Raw genomic sequence first — 25,325 nt, forward strand, 5'->3', positions numbered from 1 at the left:
TGGCTGGAAGTAGAGGATCGAAAGAAGGAGCGCCAAGATTGAGAAAGGGACCACCAGGACTGAGAGAGGCAGCGACAGCATGAGTTGGCCATGGCAGAGCGGAGAACCGGAGGGGCCCCGGCTGCGCTGGGTGTAGATGGGCCCAAGGTCCCAGGGCTTCCAGACGCTTGGAGAGGCTCATGGTAGGACAAGGGAGACATAGAAGGACAAGGGAGGAATAGACGGGTTCCTCAGCTCCTTTGAGAGGGCCTGTGGACTGCAACGGATCCCCCCAGCTGACTGGCTGCAGGAGCTCATCCCCGCACTGAACCAGGAGGCGGCCGGAGTGTTCAGTCAGCTGGAGGACCTACAGCCAGGGGATTACAACCGAGTCAAGGAGGCCCTGCTGCACAAGTTCAGGCTGACCCCCGAGATGTACAGGAAGAAGTTCCGGGGGGTGCAGAAGGAGCCACAGGAGACCTATGTGGATCTGACCTCCCGCCTGGTGCAATACTACCGCAAGTGGGTGTATGGAGTCGGAGCCCAGACCGCAGAGGAGCTGCTCAAGCTGGTCATGATGGAGCAGTTCTATGAAGCATGCACACCCAGATTGAGGCTGTGGCTCAAAGACCGAAGACCAGAGAACCCTCAGGAGGCCGGGAGACTGGCAGATGAGTTCACGGAGAGCTGGTCAGGGTGTGAACGGGAGTCCCAGAGAGAAAGGGAATCGCACAGAGACCGGTTCTCGGCTGAGCGACGGAGAGAGACACCTCCGAGGCGAGCCCCAGGGACCAGGACCAGTCATCGATGCCCCAGAAAACCAGCCAGAGCCTGGGCACAGCCGACCCAAAAGGGCCCACAGAACTTAACTTGCCATTGATGTGGGCAATGAGGCCACAAGAGGGCTCAATGCACCAGGCACAAGAACAGGTCCCATGACCTGGGACTTTCCAGGGTTAACTGGCTGGGGCTGGAGGAAGGGCAGGCTGCCCCAGAGGCAGGGGCTGGCAGGCAAATCTCAGCTCAGAGTGGGGGGAAGGATGCTCAGTGCACCCAATAAACTTCCTCTATTCTACTGGCTGGTGGAGTCTGTTTGTGTCATTACGGGGGGTGCAGGAGAAGGGAAAACCCCAATGCGCCGTCACAGCCAGAGAGCCCCAGTTAAGAGAGTTTTAGCCTAGATGATTGTGCCTTTGGCACATTAAAGAAAAATAAATGTTACATCTTTTATGTAAAAATTAGTCAAAGCAGAAAATGGTAGTTTGCTATATATATTTCAAACAATATGTATTACATATTTAGTCCTATGAATAGGAGGTACACATGTATGGAGAAAAAAGCTTACATTGATGTTTTCTAATTGTAGTAGGTGTACTGTATAATAGGATTTTATGTCCTCAGATACTAGCCTCACACAAAATCCTGTTTCCTTGAACATCATGACTTCCTCTTCTTCTGTTGGCCAGTACTGTGCACATTTTACCTAAATTAAAATATAAGTAAGTAAGTATTTGCCCAATGAGACAAGCAACAAAAATAAACTACATGGGATCACATATTATACATGAGATTGGAGACTCCGATGTATTATGACAGCTTTTCTCTCCATTCTGAATAAGGAGATAAATTATCGCTGTCATTAAGCTAAAACGTTAATGAAGGGCATGTCTACACCAGGGATGTTAAGATGTAGTTAACTGGCTAATTGAGTAGTCAACAAAGGAAAGCAGCCCAGCTCAGTCCCAGCTTGTACTGGGTCTGGGACCTATCCTTGCTGCAGCTCTGCATTTTAAATGTAGCAAGAGCCAGGCAGACAGGCAGCCCGGCACTTAGTACATTTAAAATGCAGAGCCGCAGCAAGGGAAGGTCCTGCACCCAGCACAAACTGGGATTATGCCAGACTGCCTTCCCAGCTGGAGTAGTTTCTGTCCTCAGGGTTCCCAGTGGAGAGGGGCTGCTGCTGGCGCAGCCTCTGCCCATGGCGAACCTGGGCAGAGTACATTAGACCATTAAACTTTCCTAGCAAAGAATTTTTGAATGACCAAAGGCTTTTTTGACTATATAGTTAAAAACTATTGCTATATATCTAGATATACAAGGAGTGAGACATGCTGGCAAAAAAGCTCTCTCAAATTATTCTTGTACAGGTTGAACCTCTCAAATCTGCTACTCTCTGGTCTGGCAACATCCATGGTCCCGCAAGACCATTGATATTGCTGGACCAAAAACCCCTCAGCTGCAGCTGGGCCAGTGGCAACAGGGCGAGCAGCGGGCTGGGGAGCCCTAGAGCCCAGAGAGGCAGCCAGCAGGAGAGCATTGATTCATGAGGGTGCTCTACTTAAAATTTTCTCTGACTTGTAAGGAAGTGAAGACAGATTTAACTTCATTTCTGATGGTACCACAAGGTCAGACTTTCATTATCACCAATCATTTGTAAACAGAAACATTGTTGCTATTCAATTTTGAAAGAAAAAATCTCAACAGAATTGAACTTAAGCTAAATCTCCTACTTTCTACATCTCATCCTGGAATCTACCTAAGCCCTTGATCCTACTCCCATTTTAGTTCTTTTACATTTCACTTTTTTAGGGGTTTTATTTCATCTTTTTAGACTTGTTCTTATTGTAGACTATTCCAAATTAACTGAATTTCATCTCTTAGCTCCACTACCTCATTTAATCAAGGTATCGGAGTCCCTAAACAACTTGAAGAGTCTGTAATTACTGTCACTTGCCCCCTCAAATTATTTTACTTGAAAGTTATCATTTCTAGTCCTATTTGTAGAATTAGTATAGTATCTTAGTTGTCACAATAGTCAAATGAGATAAAAACAGCCAGCAAGATTAAGTTCTCTTACACTGCTTATTTAAGCCACCAGCAATAGAAAAAAGTTGTATTAGTTCTTCACATCAGGACACTGCAAACAATTAAGAAACAACTTTCATATCACAATTAAGTATGGGGTGATTGCATTAAATACATGTAATGCAACTTGTACATAAACTGTCACTACTTACCAATTCTTTCTCAACAATTCTATTTAGCATGACAACTGCTCTGGTCTTTTGTTGCCATACCATTAGCCAAAAATGACAACAAGTATTTGGAAGTGGACCCTGTGGAGATAAAGAAAGAAAAAAGGGAAAACATTCATGTAGTGCTCAAAACAAGAGTTAAATTAACTACATATTAAAAATATTCTTCAAAAGAAAAACAATGTAAGCCAGGGAACATCATGAGTCAATCACACAGTTCACGCACCAATGCAAAATATCAACATAAATTGGGTACTTCACAATGCAACTGTGAGGCCTTCCCATTAGCTTGTCTACAAACAAAAACATTCTGAGACTCATAATGAAAGTGATCAATTTATGAACGGCTTCAGAAAGTTCATGTAAATTAACAAATACACACTATATTCCTTAACAGTTATTAAAAAACTATTTTGTTGACAGGATATCAGTATCAGGTCACATCTCCACTGGCCACACTGGAGATTTATTTTCTGGTGTTATATTTATCAGGTCTAGTTAAGACTTATTAAATTGAACGCTGAGGATGGCTCTGGTACGCCCCTCAGTCATGAGGTGTAAGGAGGCCGACGAAGCTTTTGCTTCCATTGGCATCCCTCTGTGAAGGCTGCTCCAAGCTCGGTTTAAGGTACATGTTTTAAGTAGCTGGAGTTGCATACCTTAACCTGACCTTCCTGGTCTACTGTAGGCCTGGTTTCAAAGAGAACTATGCTTTTTTCAGGCATTACTGGTGCAGAATTTGATGAATTCCAACTGTTCTTTTGATCACCATTTTAAAAGCTAAGACCTATTTCTGAAATGTAATTTTTTTATCACAACATTCCATCACCTTACATAATCATGAAGGTGATTCCTTTAAAAGCTGTGAACATCCAAGTTTTTTAACATCATTAAGTTTAGACCAGCAAATTCATGACAGCATATACAGCAAAATCCTGAAGTCTCCAAGTAAATTTAGTCCAGTTCAAGGACATTTTGCAGGCATTTTTTCTGTTAAAGAAAACTTTTAAAAAATGACAACTTGGGGGCATTTCAGTTTCCTTGCCTTCTGTGAAATAGTGATTTTCACAGGGTCCTATTTTTATGAAGTAGATTTTTCTTGTCTTTTGCGTACACAGAGTGAATGATTCTATGTATGTATGTATGCATTAGAATAGTAGTTTAAAAGCCCACTCCATATACAAGATCCAAGATTCCATATATGGCAAGGTACCATCCAAAACGTTGGCTGGACACTAATAAACACATTACAAAAAAATATTCTTAAGCTAATTTTACTTACGAAAAGAGTAGCTATTTTCAGTCCTATTATTTACACACAGGTTGGACCTCCTCAGTCCAGCACCCTTGGGATCTCACCAGCCCCAAACAAGCAATTCTGCAGGACCATTTCTGGCTCCTCTGCTGCCACATCAGCCTGCTATCCCACAGCTGACCCCCTGCAGCCACTCTGAATGGGCTCCCAGCCTCTGTGACAGCCCGCTGCCCCACCACCAACCCCCTTGCAGTCAGCCCAGCTAGGCTCCTGGCCCACGCAGGACTCCTGCCTCTGGCCTTCTACTGGGATTCGTTGGTCCAGCAACATCCGTGATGTTGTCATACTAGAGAGAGTCACAGTTTAGAGACATTCAACCTGTATTAAGCAAATAAGTCAAAGTGGTTCCAAGTGGTTCAAATGTTAAGGCCTTGAAAAGTCAACAATGATGACTGGAAAGTTTCCCTACCGATTCTTCTCAATGCATGAGACACTAAGCAATTTTCGCAGAATTCAATCTCCCATTTAGAAAAAGATGAATTTTCTATACTTTATTGTTGAAAAAAGCCTTCCCAATGTTACCTGAATATACCCTGAGGCTCAATTGTTTTCCTTAGTCTGCCACAAGAGGTTCAAAACCTTTACAATTGCTACTGTTTGGCAACACCATGTGCAAGAAACTTACAAGACTTAAGGCTGTCTACACTTGCACGTTTTGTTGCCAAAAAGCAACTCTTATCTCTCCCCTTCCCTTTATTGTTGAAATCATGCAGTGTGTGTTACAATAAGTTTTTTGTCAACTTTATCTATCTCCAGCACATTTTCCACAATGCCCCATTAACCACGCTGGCCAACCCAGCGCTTTGAACTCTGCTGCTCTGCAGCCATGTAAACAGATGCGCCCCTCCCACCTGCAAACTCCAGGAACTTAACAAAACAAAAGCGAGCCAAACACATAATGGTGTTTGGCTCATTATGCAGTAGTCCTCATGGCATCTTCTCAGGGCAACACAGGTGGCTCTTCCTCAAAACACTCTCCTGCAGACTTTTTGGATCATGTCGGTGTTTTGGTTGAAGAATCAGTGCAGTTAGCTGCAAGTGACCCATAAGAACTGGGAACTATATAGTCACATTTCTTGAGCCCTGTGTGAGAAGGGGTATGAGCAAGACACCCTACAATCCAGAGCTAAGATAAGCCTGCCAGAGTTTAGTTTGCCAGAAGGCAAAGGAAGTACACAAACATCTAATGCTGCATCCAAACCATGCAGTTTTTAAATCAAGAACTGGACGCAATCCTGGGTGGGATTCACACCCAAGGAGAAATGTAGAATATGTCCCATAGCACAGAGTCAGAAACACTTGTCCAAGAGACAGATGTTATTGATAAATAACTTCTGCATATTAGCAACACACGCAAAATTCCTTATCCAGCAACCTTCCTGCTATACCCACACATTCAAGTTCACAATCAAGTAAGGTTGCTCCCCCCTCCCTCCATCACACTCCACTTCCTATGAAAACAGTTGTGACTTTGAGAGCTGGATGTTAACACCATGATGTGGTTTTCCAATAACCTTTACCACTGAATACCCTGACTGAAAGACATGAATAAAGACAAACGTTTAGACATGACTGTTTTATGTGACAACCCACACCAATCACTCTGGCCTCTGTGGAAACCTGAAACAGCCCTGAGGTTGTAAGGGAATACCTTGCTCAGGATGATAAGTGGGACGAGGCAGGGAAGCAACTGCAATGAACAAAAATCAGTGCCTCTCATTGTCACGTGGGGTTTCCCCTCTCGAATCCTCTGGTCACGTCGTTCTCTTCGCCACACTGCCCTCCGGCAGTGCCCAAGTCACTCGCTCTGAGCCCCCCTTCCGGGGGTTGGTGTCTCTCCGGCAGGCCTTACTTCCGGCCTAGCAGGCTGGCAGTTGTCTGTCTGAGCGCCCCTGGCCCAGCCTTGACGCTCTAGCCCTGCCCTAGCTCCAGGGAGCGTCCTGCTCCCTCAGCAGCCAGGCCCACACTCCCTTCTCTGAAGCAGCCCTCCCCTTTTATGGCTCCCAGCTGGGCCTTAATTGCTATGAAATATGCTTACCTGAAAGTATCTTATCAAAACTAGATCCTTGTACCATTCATGCATGTGTTTTGTTTAAAAGGAAAGCGGGAAGAGCCATGTTCAATAGATCAAGTAACCATTTGTACATTTTCAGAAGTGTTGAAAAAAATCTCAGTTTTAGAAGCATTTGAAAACTTTAACATATAGATTGCTATGAAATATGCTTACCTGAAAGTATCTTATCAAAACTAGATCCTTGTAGCTAGTTTTTTTTATCTGATTATGTATTTCATTTACTAACTGAGGAGAACAGTGAGGATGGCTTCATTCCATCTCCAGAAAGTAAGGCCATGCCATGACAGAATGTGTATAACAACTGTATAACAATTTGTTATCTGGTACTACTTACCTGTGTTAAAATATAGCTTCTTTTGGCTTCTTCTATGACTACTAAACTGGCATTGATATAGTCATTCTCTGTGTTCTGCAATTTTACACGACTATGGTCATCTAACAATAGAAAAAGTTACAATTAAGACATGACAAAACATACAAGGAAGCTAAACTCATGTGACAAATTCATTTCACGTATTTCCAGACTGTGTGTCATGATGTGATATCAAGGTTTAAGTGGCACTCACTTGGTCTAAGTGCAAAACTCATGACTTAGTTAGAGACGTGGTGTGGCAAGCCAGTTAAAGTACATCTTTAACTGGTTAACATTTTAAAACAGGATTTTACATTCCTAATAGTTATGAATAACTAATGTGATATTTATACCACATCATTTCATCAACTATTCCATAAGTTTTAAACACATGAAAACTCTGATTTTCCAAAGATGTTTGGAAACATCCATATTCTCTATATAATCAGAATTTTAGATAACCATTCAGTAGTTCTTTCAGAAACAAGGAGTCAAAGCCAGAAGCGAATGTTTGGTAATCCAGAATTAGATGTGGAAGCTCTATTTTGAATGTACATATATTAGGCCCCAACACTGATGCCAGATGTGTAGCCTCTATGGCCATGCAAAGCTCTGTCAATTTGAAGCCACTTAAAGTGAGCAGACTCTCAGAATTGTAATCACTCAGCGTTTTTTGATTCCTAACAGATTATCACAGATGTAATGCAAATATAAGAATGTAGCATATTAACAGATGGGGAAACTAACTAAATATATATAAAGCAAATAAAATGGAGACTTAATTAAAGATCACCAAGCAGACCAGTAACAGAGGTAGGAATTTATTATTTGTTGACCTAATCCTCTCAGTATACAACCAAAACTCCAAGGTGACTTTAATGATAATTATGAAATTGCAAATCTTGTCAGGATTAGCAAAACATGAAACAAACTATATGCAACAGAGGAAACATTAAAATTGCAACCTGGAGTATATATCCTTAATGCTGCATTAATAGATTTTTACACTAAAGTGTTTAGTGGTAGTGAATTGCAGTGCTACTCAGATTACATCCTTGCGCTAATTTGTTTCCTAAGTCTTCAGCACATGACAAACTCAAAAGAAAATCACTGGCCTATATACAACTATACTGTTGCATACAGTTCCCAACTTAAGTCAATCTTCAACATCTTGAAGGCAATTTAAAATACAATATGTAAACAAGGATTGTTAATGCAGTAACAATGCTTAAATTTTAATCAAGGATCAAGAAATTCACAGTCAAGGTCTGCACATCTTTGCCCCCTTGCATACACACTTTATTATAAAGTCTCATTACAATCATATATCATTGAAATAGGCTCTCTCAATGGATAATGTTAATGAATTGTACTTTGACCTAAGCACAGATGGAACACTGTATTAATGCATCTATGCTACATTCTCATGAAGTGAGGTTCCCCTAATTTGTATTCCTGAAAGTACAAGAACCCTTTCCAAAAACAGTTACACTGGCATTTGGTAACTTTAATTATCGCAAACCGAAGCATTTAAAAGGAAATGAACAAATAAGGATAAGTATTATACTATCCACATCTTTAAAAGATATTTTTAAAGAAATATACAGAAATGGATCACCACACATTTAAGCTCATGATCTGTTAACAAATACAATGCAAAATAAATAAATTTTTTGGTAAATGACTAGGTGCAAAGCAGTGAAAAATTAAACCCCTAACATTCAACTAGGCAACCCACTCACTAGAAAAACTTTCATTCAAAGCAACAAGAGAAAGTTTGGGTCCAAAACCACAAAACAAAATCCTTAATAGTTTGGTTAAATATAATCTATTTATCAAAGATAAAGACAGCTAATACACAAGTTTCAAAGAGATTTAACCACACAGAAAATATTAAAGCACAGTAAGCCACTTTTGAGCTAGAGGGAAGCAAAAAATAAAACTGAAGTAAAATATTTCAAATCAGTGATTTTCTAAGTAAACTTTAACAAGAAAAATAATTTCCCCCCTTCTCCTCCAATTTAGAAATATTCTTTTTTGCCTTCAAAGTTAACATACAATTTTCAAGCAAAACCCAGTTTTTCAAGACAAAGTATAATACTTGGAAAAGGGAAGCTTAACTGAAATCATAACTTGGAAAAATTGTTGTATTTCCAAAATATACAAGTCAATATTGATTCATAAAGAAAAATCTATCTACAGAATATGAAAGTTACAAAAATTATGCCACAGGGAAACCTGACCCAATAGTACAGTTTTTATAAATGGCCCCTCAAGCATTGGGCTTCTCTCTACTCATCCTCAATGCAACAGCACACATTCATTGACCTTTGAGAGCACATTGCAGGCCATTGGGGACAGAAGTACACAGAGTTGGGATAATTTTGGTTTCTCTTTTCTTGGCTCTGGGAGTTACTAATGCAAACATAGTTAAACCAGTATTCCTAGTATGTGGCAAAGGACCTGGAGCCATAGGTAGGATTTTTTTTTAATTGTATACATCCAGTGCTTCTTTTTTTTTTTTTTTAATGGGGAGGGGAAGGGGGTGGAGAAGAGGTGCTGGTACTCCAGGGGAAAAGTTGTTGAGCTCTGACTGGAGGTGCCAGTACCGTGTACCGGGCAGTACTGTCACAAAAAAAGCACTGTATACATCCATATGCTAAGAAGAATATGTATAACTAGAAGACTTATCCAGAGTTGATCAGGTCCTTCACTGCATGGAGCTGGTGCAGGGGGGAGGAGTGCAGGAGTCAAGGCAGGCCCTCAGCAATGTGGGGGAGGAGTAGGGATGTTAAGTAGCAATTAATTTGCTAGTCAAGCACTTCCGCCTTTGAAATGGCTGGGAACTCTTGTACAGTTCAAAGTTGTCACACCTTATGGAGCCCAGGGTCAGCTGCGGAGTCCCCAGCTGATCCCGGGCTCCCCACAGAGCTGTCACTTTGAAATGCTGGGAAGAGCCTGCTGTCAGGCTCTTCGTGGTATTCAAACGGCAGCACCGCATGGAGCAGCTGATCCCGGGCTCCGTGTGGCGCTGCCACTTAAGTATCCCCCCTCCCCTTTTCTCTCCCCTTGCCTCCACTATCTGATATTTGCTTATCAGATAGTCAACTAATCCTTTATATCCCTAGGGAGGAGAGCAGAGCAAGAGGTGTAAGGGGTGCAAGAGTGAGGGGTGAGTAGGGGCTCAGGGCAGTGGGTCCCATTGGGGCTTCCCTCCCACCCCTAGCACCGTGGCCAAAGACCAGAGAGAGAGGTGAAGAGTTTGGGGCAGATGGAGACTACTTACCTGATGTAGTGGCAAGCAAGATGGCAGAGCCCCAGCTTAGCTGACCACTCTTGGTGGTGTGGCTGCCCTCAGTATTGAGTCCCTGCTCTGTGCGCTCCTTCCTTTTATGTCCTTCCTCTGCCACCTCCCTTTCCATGTTACAGAAAACATTCCCATTTCTGGCACTTCCCATTTTCTTGGCACAACCAAATCCTGACCTTACTTTTAGTTAGGATAAGAGGAAGCTGCATACCAAACGTGCTGATTCTAGCACTTACCATTACGGAGCAGTTCTTGAACAAACTGACTCTCAGACATTTCTAGAATATATAAATAGATCGGAGGCTAACAAATGTGTAAATTATATTTTTAAATAAATGCATGGTATTAGGGATGTTAGGTACTATGTAACTGAATAATTGTGTAACTGCATCAAATTTTAGCAGTTCATGACTAATTGATAGTCCCTGGAGGCAAGGCTGGCAGCCAGTGGACTCCCAGCCTCCCTCTCTGGGAGCACCTGCCGCCCCATGCTCTGCTGATACAGAGGAAGCAGAGTAGGAAGACAGCAACCCCTACCCATGGGGAGCCAGAGCTCTCCTCGGACTGAGGCTGCACAAGCATCCACAGAGCAGCCTCCCCTGCCCTGCTGCCTCTATTAGAGGCAGCAGGGTGGGGGAGGGGGACAGGCAGAGCCAATGCTTGTGGGGAGCCAGCTTCCCCAGCACCAGCTCCTGCCTGCTCCTTCTCCCCTGCTACCTCTGTAGGAGACAGAAAAGGTGGGCACACAGCTCCCCACATGTATCGGCTCCCTCTTGCCCCCCTGCATTGCTGCCTCTGATAGAGAGGCAGCAGTGGGAGATAGGAAGAGGGGGAAATAGGTGGCTCCACGGGATCTTGTGCTCAAGGCACAGGCACTGACTCCCCTCCCCTTGCTACCTCTGATAGAGGCAGCAAGGGGTGTGCGCGCACATCCAGTCAACAGGATTAACCAATAAGCCCAAGCTTATGGTTAATCACGTAGTTGACTGCACATTGACATCCCTATAAAGTATCTCCTTACATTATTCTGTCTGGAAAAGAAAATGTTAAAAAAAAAACTGTACCAAAAGAAAAACCTATTATCTGAAATATTTCTGCTGGACTGAAACCAAGATCTTTGTAAATATTACATGTCATTTTCCCAACAGGAAAAACTTAAGATCTTGTTATAGTAAATCATACATACAGACACTAGTGTTCTCGGAAAGATGATGTCAGCAAGCACTGTTAACAGTTTAATCACTCTGCAACTGCTGTATCATTTCCACATAGGAGATAAAAGACCCCAAAGAGGTTTCACACAGTAACATCTGCACACAAGATATTCAACCCATACTTTTTAACACCCTACAAGTGAAACAAGGAACAATTTAAAATTCTCTTCATGTTCTACAGAGAGGGTAGGGGCAGTGAGAAATTATACCAAACTTTAACTGCTATTCTTTGAATATCCTGTAATCCATAAAACAGGAACAAACTACAAGGACACCTTTCCACCAAAAAGAAGGCTCTGGGAAAACACTGGGACACAGAAATCTCATTTGCGTTTTGGCTTGCTGTACAGAAATCAAACAAGCCATTTTCTCAATTAATGGTAAACAATATTTCTGTTTGTAAATTTTTTTTATTGCTCATATAAACAGTTCCAAGTATTGTATAAGTAACAGACTTTAAGATTCAATTTAGTTTAAATAATTCCACTAACCTATCCTTAGCCATGCCAGCAGCAAGAGCTATGATGAAGGATTTCTAAAATTTCTAACACACCAATTTTCTACTTCAGAGTGTGCATCTGACTCTGAAGTGAAAAATTTGATAAATGATTCTGATGCGGGCTCCCCTACTAAGATGGCTTTTATACCCAGAGGGAGGACATCTGAAATGAGCAAACTCTTCAGTTACTCACTTTGGGTGAAATCCTAGCATAATGGAGTTCAAGGCACACCACTGCTTTTGTCAGGTTCAGAATTTTGTGTTTCACCTCTTTGTCCACGCCCATATACATCAAATTTTTCACATGTATTGAACAGCCAGGTGGAGGACTTTTGGTACCTGTCTGATGCTGCTGGCTAATAAAAGATAGGTTTATTTGAAAACAAGTTAAGTTTACAGAAGTGAAAGTACAGTGAAACTTTAAGTGACCTTTGATAAAGCTGAGCGAGGAAGACTGCCATTTCCTAAACGTGGCACTATTAACAGCAAGGAGGATGAAATACAACTTACAGGATTAAAGAAACTAAGTTCAAAAGAATATATGCATGCAAGAGCACTGAACCATCCCAGTGGCCTAACCTGAGGCACCAACAGCAAGTCCTCCTCTTTCACACAGCAAAGTCTAAACCTGATCACTCCTAGCAAAACCATCCAACTAGGGATGTGAATGGTTAACCAGTAATCCTCACCCATAATGCTGAGGCTTATAGTAGGACCTGGATCAGCTCCCCATTTGTTGCAGGCAGGAGGTGCTCTAGCCCCACAAGGGCCACCACAGGCAGAGTCTGCTTTGTCTGGCCAGCTGGAGCAGCCCCTGTCTGTGTCGGCCCGGCCCCACCTACACAGTTCAACTGGACTTTACATCCCTACATCCAACTTCAATATATTGTTAAATACAGTGCTAACAAACAAGTTGCATTAACTGCATGAAATACAGGGAAGGACAACTGATTTTCCCCCTTTGCACTACAGTACTACTCACTGTAACTATTAGTGCCAATATGTTGTATAAATCAAGATCTAGCCCATAGTTCAAGTATAACCATGCATAGGATTCTGATTATATAACGTGATGCTTTTACTTCATGATTTTCGAAGTATGTCAAGCACTTGCAGCTCAGTTGATTAGACTGTATTTGCGGATGTTGATATTTCTGAAAAATCAGGCCACTACTTTGGAATAAAAATTTATACAAGCCACTATGTTTTATTTTTATGACTGATTGTTTTTTCGTTTATTCCTATAGTGTTTATTATGATAAACTATAAGTATGAAATCCAAAAAACAGAACTTGTACTTACTGTTAAAATCTACAGCCACAGTATCCGTCGCTGGCTCAATTTCTAATATTAATGCACAAGTGAAGTGCAATATGCCTATTTTAGTGTGAAATCTTCCTGCCCTAATAATCAAGAACTGTGAAGGTGCTAACAGTAAGTCTGACATACAAAAATAAAAATCACGGTATAGAGGAACAATCCATTTACTTCAACAGGACAGATAACAATCTAAAGGACATTCTTGTAAGAATTATTGCCCCAGTATTTGTTTTCCCTTTAAGAACGTGTTTTCTGAGAAATGGTTTCATCTGTCAGGAAATGACTAGCTCTTGAACTGAACCCAGTGACATTTCAGATAAGCTTCCTCTTTCACTACTACTAGAGAGTCCAACCGCCCCTTTCTTGTGCTACTAATCAAATACCAGAATACATTTTTTCCTAATAGCCATGTCAAAAAATCAGTTATTTATTTGTATTGTCTTTTCAAGGACTATTTATTTATTTTATCTGTCACAACTTGAAGAATGCCAAGTAAAAATGAATACGCTAAAATATTTATGAAGTTGTATGCAGTATAGAAATTAATACTTAAATATCTGTTACAGGTTATATTTAAAAAAAACTTAAAACCATGTGAATCTTCAATGATTAATGTGGCCTATGCCAGTGTTTCTCAGCCAGTGGTACGAGTACCCTTAGGGGTACGTCAACATGACTGAAATTTGGAGAAAACTGAATTTTAAGTTTTACAGTGTTTTATTATTTTTGTACTTTTTACACCCAAAAATTTCATCATCCACCTGGCTACAATTAAGTTGTTTAAACAAATGTGTTGCAACGGTAGAAAAATGTGTCTGAAGACTGTAGGCACTGGTGGTATTTTTGGGGGGGGGGGGGGGGGTTAAGGAGTACTTTATAAAAAAAGGTTGAGAAACACTGGATTATGCTACCTATGTTTCAGTCTAGCAGCTTAATTATGCTATCTTTGCAAAAGAAGCAAGAAATAATAAACTCAAGTGGCACAAATCATGTTACAAACACACTGAAATAAAATGAAAGACTGCCATTAGCTTCAGAGAGCTTGAATCAGGCCTATAAGGCATAAGAATGTCAAGAACTTCTCCCAAAAAAAACTGTTGCTACTTTTCTAGCACGTATATTTGAGCCATGTCAGCTGCAAGTTTACAGACAGCCATTAATTGGTGTAATTATTTGTGTTTGCCACATCTAATCTGTAATATCCATAAATCTCAACTGACATTGTGAGAAGCTTCAGATTATTATAGGGGATATTTAAGAAATAGTCTTTTCAGAAATCAGTAGTCTCTGGGTTTGTTCTTAACTGCTCCCCATATAATGGAGCTTAGAAGCTATCTTAACCAGTATGTGCATCATATTTTTAAAGAATCATCTTAGATTAATAAAATCGTAACCTGTTCAATTCAATGATCTGTGCCCCCCTACTGAATTAGCTAGGTAGCTTCTAGAAGAGTGGCTCTCAAACTGCAGTCTGCAGAGTCACCTTTCAGGTGGTACACAGCTCAAGCTCAGACCCCTTTCTTCCCTCCTGCAGTGGGGAGGAAGGAGCGCCATCATCAGTTTCCCGGGGGTGGAGAGAGAAAGCCCTGAGACTTGCATGGCACAATCCAGCTCAAAGGGAAGAAGCTCTCCTCCATCCCCAGCTGGGGGAACAGCAGCATGTAGGCACACTGCCTGGAGGCTTTCCCAACTGCTCCCACTGGCCAGAATCCAGCCAATGGGAGCAACAAGAGGTTGTGCCTGGGAGCAGCACAGGGTGCAAAGGCAAGCAAGTTCCTCCCACCCCCTCACACACAAATTCACACTCCCCCAGTTCCCTCATGCACCCTTTCTGCCAAGACCCTGCACCCCCAGCGTGCTTCTGCACCCTCCCTCCTAGGCACATACTGCACTTTCCCCTCTCTCTGGGGAAGACACCCTACTCCCAGCCTGATCCTGCACCATACCTCCCACCCAGACCTCATCCCCTCCTGAACTAAGGATGTTAAATATCGGTTAATTTACTAGTCAGGTAGTTAATGGCATTTCCTTCGACTACTCAACTAGTCTATAGGCACTTGTACATTTCAAAGTTGGAATGCAGAACTCTGTGTGCAGCCCGGCCAGAGGGCATGCCAGCTTTCTAATATACACAAGAGTCCCCAGTGGGGGCTCTTGTACATTTCAAAGCAGAAGCGCCCTCATGGAGCCAGGGGTTAGCAGGGGGACTCAGAGTCACCCCATTGACCCTGGTCTCCACACGGCACTGCCACTTTGAAATGCTGTGGCGGCATTTCAAAGGGGGCAACGCTGCACAGCTGATCCCAGGCTCAGCTGTGAGGTGCTGCCCCTTAAAGGGGTAGCACTGCATGGAGCCTGGGGTCAGCTCCTTGCGGTGCTGCCGCTTTGAAGTACCCCGTGCCCTCCCCTCCATTACTGTCTCTAGTATTAAGGGGGGAAGAAATCAACTAGTCGACTCCATTATCCGATAAGCGGAACCCCAACTCCCACCCAGATCCAGCACCCCTATTCCTCTTGCTGGCAGCCCTGTTCCGCACAGTGAACCCCCCCATTTTGACCCAACCTGAGCCTGGGGGTCCATAAGATCCACTAAGCTTGGAATCCTAGAAGAGTAAATCTGGCCTATGGGAAATCCTGAACTTCAACCCTCCCCTGGTGAAGATGGAGCACCAGAGGAATGAAGTGTTTCAATTGGGGGCCACATCAGTGAGAGTTGGGGATTTTTTTGGCGTTTGGGGTTCCTCCCCCTTCATCTCACTTGTGTGGTTCCCAATTGATTTTTTTGTGCGTCAGTGGCCCTGACCCAAAAAAGTTTCCCACCCCACCATAAATAAAGAGAACATGGGAACCTTTTGTGTTGGACATAAATTAATATTTTACTTTATTTAAAATGAAGTTGGATAAAATCACATGAGAGAGTTAAAATGCTTAATCTGTTTAATCATTGAAATCAATATTTCCTTTCTTACTGGTTACATTAAAATGTTCTCCCTATCTGCAGCACTAGCAAAAGGGCTCAGGCATAATTATGTAATTAACAATAAGTTTCTATTAGCAACTGGTGGTCCATGGAAAGATTTGCTTTGAGTCAAGTGGGCCACAGGCCATAAAGTTAGAGAACCACTGTTTTAGAGAGCTATCAAACAAGCACAGACAACTATTACCACCATCAATATTACACTTAAAGTTAAAAATATATTAAAGGACTCAAAAAGTTAGCATGTGCCAGGATAAAGGATGACATACAACCTTAACTCATCATTGGTATATGTATATCTTCTGATCAGGTTGTGCATACCCTATGGGACAACATTCCACAGCAGCAAACCCTGAATCAGTGCTGGGCAACCTGAGGCCCACTTCCGCTCCCATCTATCCCCCTTGCCCATGTCCCTTTCCTGCACCAGGACACCGGAGTCCTGCACTTCCTACTCCTCCCCTTGAACAGCTGGGAACAGCTGATTCACAGCATTCCAGCTCTGGGAAGTGGGGACTGAGCATGAATCAGGCAATTTGCACACTCCAGAAGTGCTGGGAGGGAGTGGGAGGAGTAAGAAATGCAGGGTTTCAGTGCACAAGAAGCACATGGGGAAGGGGGGAAAACAGGGATGGTCATGGGACTGTAAGTGGAACACCAGTGGGCTTCAGGTTGCTGCACCCCGTTAAGGTGGAGAACCACTCATGCAGCCCACTGCCTTTTTCCTGGATGCCCATCGCTGTCCTAAACTTTACTGTACTGTAAATGTTCATTTATCCAAATCATATAAGATGCTCTTCATTGCCTGCCCCCCTTATTTTAAGATGTCCTGAAATTTATTAAAACTTGTAAACTAGGCCCGGGACAACCCCTCCAGTGGCCCAGGACAACCCCTCCACCACAGGCCCTGCCACATGCCTGCTCCATCTGTTTCTCCATGTCCTGCCTCTGCTCTGCCCCCTTGCCCAAAGACCTTCCCCCTGAACAATGCAAGCAAGGGTATTACCAGAGAGCCTGACATGAGGCAGCAGCAGGGGTCAGTCCCCTTACTGCACTAGCAGGAATCCAAGTGACCCAGCAGTCTGCTCTGCAGCACCAACCTCCCCAAGTCTACTGCACTCGGGCAGGGGGGAGCGGGGAGGGGGGAGGGGAATATCCACCCCTTGTGCCACCCAGTGGACATAAGGCAGCTGCCATTCAGCCCCTCCCCCCCAAAAGCACAGGGCCTAGCGCAGCCACCCCAAACCATCCTTTCAACAGGACAGCTCTGCTTATAAATACTATTTTAAATATTAATTCAAACTTATGATAATTGCATGATATATAATAAGCCAGCAGAAGCGTACAAACGAGAGAAAGAGGCTAGACTAAGGAAAGTGATATTTCCCTAATATATCACTTAAAATAAAACACTGTCTCTTATTTGTCATATGCTTTTCCCTTATTTTCCAAACAACAAAGTGGTCATCTTAATGCACATGTAAACACACACACAGCCTTTCCTTATGAGTATTTTCAAAAATGAGCAATGATATAAAATTCAGTAATTTTCAAGATCATTTATTTCATTTTGCTCTTCTGCTAACCCTTTTCCAATTGCTGCAGCTCCTGCACTATTGTACAGGTGGCCCAACTCAGAACCTCCTTTGGTACATGGGGACAGCAGAAGGGAGCAGTTTGTGGCTGGCTGTAACAGCTCATTTCCCTGGGCCACAGTTGTGCTATTCTCCAGACAGCTTACTTACTTCCCTATCTACTCCCCATCTAAGAGCTCAATTCTTGCTCAATCCCAATCCCCTGCTGTTGCCTAGTTCCATGGAACACTGGCACATAATCCAGCTAATACCCTCTTGGGAAAACTGGATCGTAAGAGGCAGCTGGAAACAGGTCCTGCCAGGAAAGCAAGAGAAGTCATATGAGAACTTGCTGCAGCAAAATAAATTGCAGCAGAAGTGCTGAATTCTATAGTACCTCAGAAGAAATTCCGGTCATGAAACCAGAGTCTAAGGAACCACAACAGATAACTACAGCAGCTCATACCATTCACATACTTTTGCAGGCGTCAACACTCAGTATTTTTGCTGTTCACTTTACACCAATTGGCGCTACAAATACTTTTACGACTTGAATTCTGGAGCATAGTTTTGCAATGCAGAATGAATTGCCTAGAAACTGTGGAACACACGGGGCATTTGACAGCACCATACAAGGGGTCTATAGCAAAATCATGAATAAAGTCAGGTCTCACAAATTCCCACCCAGTGCCTTAACTACAAGAGAGTATCTTCTTCTGTCTTATTTGCTATCAATCTGGCATGCAAAATGAGACAGGGCTCTATAGAAAAATTGTTTTGTTGTGAAGATACATACTCTTCTACCCCGCCATGTGTTATCAACAAGGTTTAAATCCAGGATTTCCAGACCCACCCCACAGATCTCTACAACTTGAACTAAAAGATCAACCGATACAAGTGGCACATTTATTGTCTGTAGAGCAGCTGTGACAGAAGAACTCACATGGCCAGCATCTTACGCACTAGTTGCTATACAGCAGTGGCATGTTGGGACTCAGAACTCAATTCCATTCCTGGCTCTGGAGAGTCTAATTGCTACAAACAGTTGAATGTAACACAGAGTAAGCACATTGATTCTGAAACATAGTACAGGTTGCATCTCTGAAAAGCAGCACTCTCTGGTGCCAGACCAGGGATGCTCCTGGACCAGAGAGCCTAGGAGCCTAACAGGAAAACTGGCCAGAGCCCCATGGCAGCAGCCTACAACCCCCGGCAGCCTAGCTGGACTGGGGAGCAGATGGCAGCTGGGCGAGCAGCCAGACTGGGTTAGTTGTAGGGGGTCAGTCAGAATTCAGGAAGGTCTGTGGGACCCAGTAGCATCTTCAGTGCAGATGAAATGTTCAGAGATTTTAGCAGAAAGCCTCCAACATGCTCTATGGGAGCATATCCAAATAATTTTCTGTGGCTTGTAACTTGGCCAAATAGTGGTGGATTTTCATGGCAAGAGGAAAAGTCATTTCTCTGACTTCAGAGCCAAGTCTCTCATGAACTTTGAATTTTGCCTCCAATCCATAGAAGCACTGAAGCTTTTCAAAGGGGATTGAGCAAAAAATAATTAACTCTGTTCTTATTCAAGAGGGATGAAGTGAAGAAGTTGGTTTACTAATGCCAATCGAAAAATTCAACGTGAGACAGACCAAGCTTAAAATTTGGTGGAGATAAAAACAGAAGCTTATTAAAAAGACACTTCTACTAGTTCCATAAAGACTCATGTTTTGTTATTAGAATTTTATACCTGTATAGTACACTTTATCCAGTGATTTCAAAGCATAAAAAATCCTCATTTTTACAGATGGAGAAACTGAAGTGGAGATTTACCAAATTCACATATTTACCACTACAGCCACTGATTTTGGATGACTAAATCTAAGACATTTGTGGCTTAACTTTAATATGTACTGACCACTTGCAATTACCACTCAGTTCAACTGGAAATGCAGATTATCAGTGCTTCTCAAAAGTAAAACATCAGGTGTCTGACTGGGCTCGCAAGATCAGTTTTGCAAGTTTTGGCCCCAGAGACTTATTCTGTATGTGGCTTTGGCTATATGCCAGAACTAGAAACAAAACACTGGTTTCCAGATCTGCAGGCTCACACGCTATAGTCACTGGATCATGGTGCCTTTTCCGTTGTCTTTGCCATTCTCAGAAATCTAACATTAAAAGAGAAGTTATAAACCATTAATCTGTTTTGCCTATAATATTTGGAGAGCCTCTAGACCTGGATTCCCAAAGAAGTCACATCAAGACTTGTCTTGTTGATTCTCAAGATTATTATCTGAGCATTAGGATATCTGACTTATTAGGTAACAAGTTTTGATTAAACCATAAATATTTTTATATAGAAAACTGGGGGGGGGGTGCCCCCGGCTCGCTACGTTCACCATCCGCCCCGCTCTTTGGGGGTAGGTGTCTGGCCAAGAGAGAGGGGGAAGGAGTAGGCTGGGGAGCATCAGGCTTGGATGGGGGAGAGGATGCGGGGGAAGACTCCGGGGTTGGGGGGGGGCAAGTCAGGCTTGGATGGCAGAGGGGACCCAGCCCCAGCAGCTCCTCCCCAGCAGTGTAGCCCAGCTGGAGCAGCCCATGCCTGGAGGGGACTGTGCTGAGGCTAGCCTCAGCAAGTGGCTGAGGACGGAGGCAGAGGTGGGCAGCAGCATGAGGACCTAAATTACATCACTGTCATCCTGCAGGAAACTTTAATATAGTAGGGATACTACTCAAGTAGTCAACTACCAATAAGCCTAGGCTCATCGGTTAAGTCAATACTCAACTAGCTGTTTCCCCATCCAGCCACTGCCTCCATAAGAGGCAGCACAAAGGGGAGCTGGCTTAAAAGTCAGGTCCTCCCAGCACCGTCTCCACAGAGTGAGGCAGGGGAGGCAAAGGCCAAGAGTCTAGGACTGGGTGAGCCAGGAATCAGCTGATTCCTGGCTTGTGACCAATCCCCCACTGCAGCTCTGCCTTTTAAATGTAGCAAGAGCAACCTGGCTCCTACTACATTCAAACTGCAAAGCCACAGCAGGGGTAGCGAGCACCCCTTCTATCAACTACTAGTTGATGGAAATTCCATTGACTACTTGTTTAGCTGATTATCCACATTTTAACATCCTTAATATACAGAGAGATCATCATAAGACATGAGCACTCTGCGAAATATGGCATGAAGAAAATTAGAGAACTATTTCAGCTATAATTCTTTGGAAAATATGTAATGGCAAACCCTTAAATATAGGCCATTTAAAAAAAATTAAGGACGCTAAAGCTGCCAAATGAAAACATGTCTTATTAACATTTAAAGATTGGCCAACACTGATTCAAATAGAACACTGCAAAACAAAGCTATCAGAGGAAACACTCTAAAAATATCTTAAGCTATACACTACTGTTTATTTTGGTATTTGTCACACAGAATGATAAAAATGAAGTGGTGTCAGATTTAAGTCAAATGAGAATAAACCTATTTAATTAAATATGAAAATCTGACAACCTAGATGGACTAAATTTAGCATGCTTCATTAAAATCATTTACATTAAATAAAAAGTTAATAATCAAGTAAAGCATGTTGGTTACCAAAAGTTTAAAGAAAGTCAAAATACTGAACTGGTGGAAGTCACTGGCCAACTACCTGGAACTACAGCATGTTGAAGTGCAAGACCAGCTTTTTGAAAGCAGAAAATTCTTCTTCAGGGGTAAAGATAACGAACTGAAATATAGAAAACATTAAAATAGTTCAGTTCGATAACTGGTTCATTCAACACAACTGACTGGGAGTTGGAAAAACAGGAACACTTGTTATCCTCTTCGAATATATGATTATAAAGTAGGCAAGAGAAGATGCCATCTCCAAGTCTGAAATAAGGATGTAAGCACCTAGTCGATTATCTGATAAGCATGGTCAAATAGTGACTCGACTAGTCGCTTCCCCCACTCCCTTGCTGCCTCTATCAGAGGCAGCAGGGGGATAAGGGGAGCAGCTGGTGCTGGGGGGAGCCAGCTTAAAAGCCAGTTCCCCCCAGCATCATCTCCACGGGGGGTGTGACAGGGCAGACAGGTCCCTCACTGAAGGACAGGGGGTAGCCCAGGCCCAGCTGGAGGAGAAAGCCCTGCCCCTCCAGCCCTGCTGGGCATGCTCCCAGGAGAGCCTGGGTATTAAAAGCAGAGGGAGCCCTGCAGCGACGGAGTCTACAGGAAGAGGGAGTAGATCAGCCCGGGCCAGTGTTTCTGCAGCAGCTGAGACCGGAGGCGCCGCTCGTGCCTGACCTGGAGACAGAGCCTGCAGCCGCCAACCCCAGGGAGGCAGGAGAGCACCTGCAACCCCGGCAAGTACTGACTCGGAAGCGAATGGGCCCCAGGGGACCAGCGCTTGGTAGGAAGCAGCCCTGGTCAAAGGACTAAAAGCTTGGCTCGGTGTGTATTGGCCGGATTCCCCGCCGAGCAGGCAGGAGCAATAGTCCCTGCCTAAAGGGCCCTGGGCTGGGACCCAGTGGAGAGGGAGGGCCCGGGTCCCCCTACCACCCATTTTCCCTTCCCTGGGTAATCAACCCCGGTCCAGGAGAGGCTTCTCTGAGCGGCTAGGCCTCCAAAGCCGTATTTACCCTGATAGAGGGGCATGAACTTTATGTTGGCTGGTAATGCCGTGTTTACCCTAATAGAGGGGCAGGAACTTGTATGTTAGGACTGCTAGGGTTGTATTCCCCCTGATAGAGCAGGCAACGGGACCTTAAGAGGGGGGCGCACCCCATGCCAGGGGCGTACCCCGTGACAGGGGAAGCAGAGACACAATGGGGAAACGGCACAAGCGGGGACTGCAGGTTCCCACTGCAGGTGCATCAGCCTTTGATTTTAAATGTAGCAAGAGCCCATTAGCTACATTTCAAAGGCTGAAACGCTGCAGTGGGAACACAGGGTGAGCGGGGACTACCTGAGTTCCTGCATGCCCCGTATCCCCCCTTGCTGCCTCTGAGACACAGCAAGTTGGGAGGGACTTGAGCCAGTGCTGGGGGGAGCCATCTTAAAAGCCAGTTCCCCCCAGCATTGTCTCCAGGGTGCTGCTATCAGAGGCAGTGGGGGGGGACGAGGGAGGAAAATAGGGAAGGCTGCTGCTAGTCGACTATCAATAGCTGAGTTGTGACTCAACTAGTCGCTTTGAGAGGGTGGCTGGCAAGTGTAGTGAGCATGGGGCCCTGTAGTAATTAACAAAAACTATTTTTAAGATGCTGGTTCTCTGCATTAATGTAATTCCAGTTTCAATCCAAATGCAGCTTGATGCAATTCAGAAGTAACAGAATACATCTAAAAACAACGAGTAGTCCTGGGGTACTTTAGAGACTAACAAACAAAAATATATAGTATCTAGGGATGTTAGCATGCAAATGTTTACAGCAATGGCTCAAACTTTTGGCCCATGGCTCACTCCACTCAATACAAACCTTTCCAAGGACCACCAGCTGCCAACAGAAACTCACCGTTAATTATATAATTACATCCAAGCCAGGGCTAGTGCTGCAGTTAGGGAGAATGGTTTAATTTAAGCAGTAAGAAAAGAAATATTAATCAAAATTATTAAACCAATTAAGTCCTTTAACTCTCTCATGTTAGTTTACCAAACTTCAAGTAAAATATTCATTTATATCCAACAAAAGCTTTCAACATGGTCTTGATTTATGGTAGGGGTGGGGAAACTTTTTGCGTCTGGGCCACTGACCCACAGAAAAATCCTTCAGGAGCCATACAACTGAAGCAAAAAAAAAAAATCACTTCCACCCCCTTCCTGCAACCCTCACAGACGTGGCCCCCAATGAGATCCCTCACTCCCCTGGCGCTCCAGCCCCATGGGGGAAGAGAGGGGAAAAGGACAAGGGACAGGCAGGACTGAGGTTCAGAGCTTCCCGTAGGCCAGATTAACTTTTCTGAGGTTCTGGGGTTAGTGGATTTTGTAGATCCCCTAGGCTCTGGGGTAAGGTCAAAAATGATGGGCTCAGTGTGCATGACAGGGCTGTGAGTGAGTGGGATAGGGATGATGATGCAGGATCTGGACAGGAGGTGGAGCATGTGAGCTCTGGTTGGGAAGCAGAGTACAGGAGCAGGCTGGGCATAGGGTGTCTAGCCAGGGGGAGGGGGCACGAGCAAGGAAGGGTGCAGATTCTGGCCAGAAAGGAAGATTCAAGTGTGAGCTGGGGACAGGGTGTCTGGCCAGAAGGCGGGTTCAGTAGCAGGCTGGGGGTGAAGTGTCTGACCAGGGGCATCTGGCCGGGGGGAGGGGTGCAGGGTTTCAGCAGGGGGGAGTACATGAGGGGCTGGGGGAGCACTTAGCTGCTTTCACACTCTGCATCACTCCTAAGCATCATGTTCCAAGCACAGGCTCCCGCTGATCCTGTTGGCCAGATTCTGGGAGCAGCAGGGAAAGCCTACAGGCAACAGTCCATGAACTGCTGTTCCCCCAGTCGGGGGAGGGAAACAGTAGCACTCAGTCATTTCTGGCTCCACTTCTTCCCCATGAGGCAGATCCAGCAGGGAGGCTCAGGGCTTTCTCTCCCCCCCCCCCCCCCCCCCCCCGCAGCAGGAAGCCATCCTGGCATGCCAATCTTAGGGGAGGAGGCATGAGGCTGGAGCGCCAGCACGGGCTCCCCATTGCAGAGATGAGTAAGCTGCAAGCTCAAGCTGCAAGCATCTATGGACCACTAGACCCCAGTTTGAAAATCATTGATTTACATGATTAACCAATAAGCCTGGGCAAACAGGGGGAGGAAAGAAGGGAAGGAGTGGAGGGGAGGGACTACACGAGCTGGTACTTGTGGGGCGCCAGTTTTTAAGCCAGCTCCCCACATATGCATGCTCCCATGGGGCTGCCTGCCCCACAAGCTGCTGCCTCTGATACAGAGGCAGGAGTGCGGGGGCAGGCGGGAGCCAGCACACATGGGAAGCCAGCTTTCAAGCCAGTTCCCTGCATGTTCTAGGTCCCACAGAGCTGCCTTCCCCCTCCCACATTGCTGCCTCTATTAGAGGTAGGGCAGGCACAAGCCAGTGCTCACTGGGAGCCGGCTTAAAAGCCAGCTCCCCACAAGGACCAGCTCCCGCCTGCTGCCTTGTGTAAAAATGCTAAATATTTCAGCAGTTACACATTTACACCAATACACGATTATTAACATCCTTAATAGTAGCATGAGCTTTTGTAGGTAAAGCTCACTTCATCAGATAAATCAATTTAGGAAATAAACATTTTCACGATTTTCTAACAAAGTGTTACATTTTTACAATCTGTAAGATACATTTATCAACTCCATTATTTAAATACTTAAGGAGGCATAGCTATAGGGCATCAAAATATACAACGAAGTTCCAGCCAGAGAATCTAGCCAGTGACTCCTTTTCTCCCAGTATTTCACTGGACCTAGAACTATGAGTGGCATCTGGACCCAAGTATGCTTTGCCTTCACCACACACTCCCATTTTCCCCCTCACCATGTGACCTAATCTTGAGGGGAAAACTAAAGGAACACCAGCAGCTAAGAGCCAAATCAGCTGTCTCTGGACATTGAGACATTTCTATATTTGATTAGACATTCTTTATCCTGTACTGATCCACTGTCCAATCGATCCCCTCCCTCTCACCTTTTCATCTCAGTATACAGCCTATACTGGAACAGGATACCATACTCCAAGAGGCTCTGGGAGACAG

At 44.1% G+C, this 25,325-nt stretch overlaps 1 protein-coding gene across 5 annotated transcripts in view; it reads right to left on the minus strand.

Moving 5' to 3' along the window:
- PTPN2 (protein tyrosine phosphatase non-receptor type 2) overlaps positions 1–25,325 on the minus strand; it is a 74,424-nt gene that overhangs the window by 37,155 nt on the left and 11,944 nt on the right. For 4 of the 5 annotated variants that reach the window (XM_006117499.4, XM_006117500.4, XM_075921006.1 and 1 more), the window contains 3 exons: positions 6,738–6,838; positions 2,997–3,095; positions 1,325–1,462 (listed from right to left, as the gene is read on the minus strand). In XM_006117499.4, the coding sequence (XP_006117561.2) occupies positions 1,325–1,462; positions 2,997–3,095; positions 6,738–6,838 (338 nt within the window). Of the gene's footprint in view, positions 1–1,324; positions 1,463–2,996; positions 3,096–6,737; positions 6,839–13,077; positions 13,481–25,325 lie in introns of those variants that run through there. The other variant, XM_075921004.1, reaches the window with a different exon arrangement.

This window comes from Pelodiscus sinensis, chromosome 2 (assembly GCF_049634645.1).
Source record: "Pelodiscus sinensis isolate JC-2024 chromosome 2, ASM4963464v1, whole genome shotgun sequence".
Classification (NCBI taxonomy): Eukaryota; Metazoa; Chordata; order Testudines; family Trionychidae; genus Pelodiscus; species Pelodiscus sinensis.